The sequence below is a fragment of the Apaloderma vittatum genome, unplaced genomic scaffold, assembly GCF_000703405.1.
Source record: "Apaloderma vittatum isolate BGI_N311 unplaced genomic scaffold, ASM70340v1 scaffold28701, whole genome shotgun sequence".
Lineage (NCBI taxonomy): Eukaryota > Metazoa > Chordata > Aves > Trogoniformes > Trogonidae > Apaloderma > Apaloderma vittatum.
Window position 1 is genome coordinate 1 of NW_009701201.1, and position 687 is coordinate 687.

The 687-nt window shown below is 63.6% G+C and overlaps 1 protein-coding gene across 1 annotated transcript in view; it reads left to right on the plus strand.

Annotated features, from left to right (window-relative positions):
• Positions 1-5: 5 nt before the first annotated feature.
• Positions 6-687, plus strand: part of LOC104281176 — a gene marked incomplete at both ends in the record, with an annotated part of 1029 nt that continues 347 nt past the window's right edge. Inside the window, one exon of the mRNA XM_009879081.1 lies at positions 6-672. Within this exon, the coding sequence (XP_009877383.1) occupies positions 6-672 (667 nt within the window). The remainder of the gene's footprint in view (positions 673-687) is intronic.

Genomic DNA, 687 nt, shown 5'->3' on the forward strand with positions numbered 1-687 from the left:
TCCTGGACGTCCTCCCCATCTTCCAGAAACTCAGCCGCTTCTTCCAGATCGAGGACTTTGACCTCTCCATCCTGAAGCCCATCGTCTCCTCCACGGCCACCACCCTGCAGGCCCAGAAGAGCACCAGCGGCCAGAACCTCCAGGAGTTCCTCAACGAGATGAACGAGCACCCGCGGGATGACCGGGAGGGCGAGAGCCGCCTCTACTACAAGGGTGTCGACAACTGCTCCCAGGTGCACCTGAAGCACTTTGAGCACCTGAAGGAGAGCTACCTGGAGAGCATGCGGGGCAGCCTGCTGGACAGGTTCCCCGGCAGCGTCCTGGAGGCCATCAGCTCCTTCTCGGCCATCTTCAACCCCAAGTGCTACCCTCAGTCCCTGGAGGACATTGCCAGCTACGGGGTGAGCGAGCTGAATTTCCTGCTGCAGGCGTACTCCCGCGTGGTGGTGAGCGAGAGGGCCCGGAGCGACTTCCCCCTCTTCAAGCGCATCGTCTTCAGCCTCGGCCAGCTCTCCTTCAAGGACCTCTGCGTCAAGCTGGTCTACAGCAACTCCGAGATGCACGAGCTCTTCCCGGACTTCGCCGTCCTCGCGGCCATCGCCCTGGCCTTGCCGCTGGGCTCGGTCCTTGCCGAGAAGATCAGCCGGGGCCGGGAGCTGCTGAAGCGCGGCCGCTCGTGCCGCACCA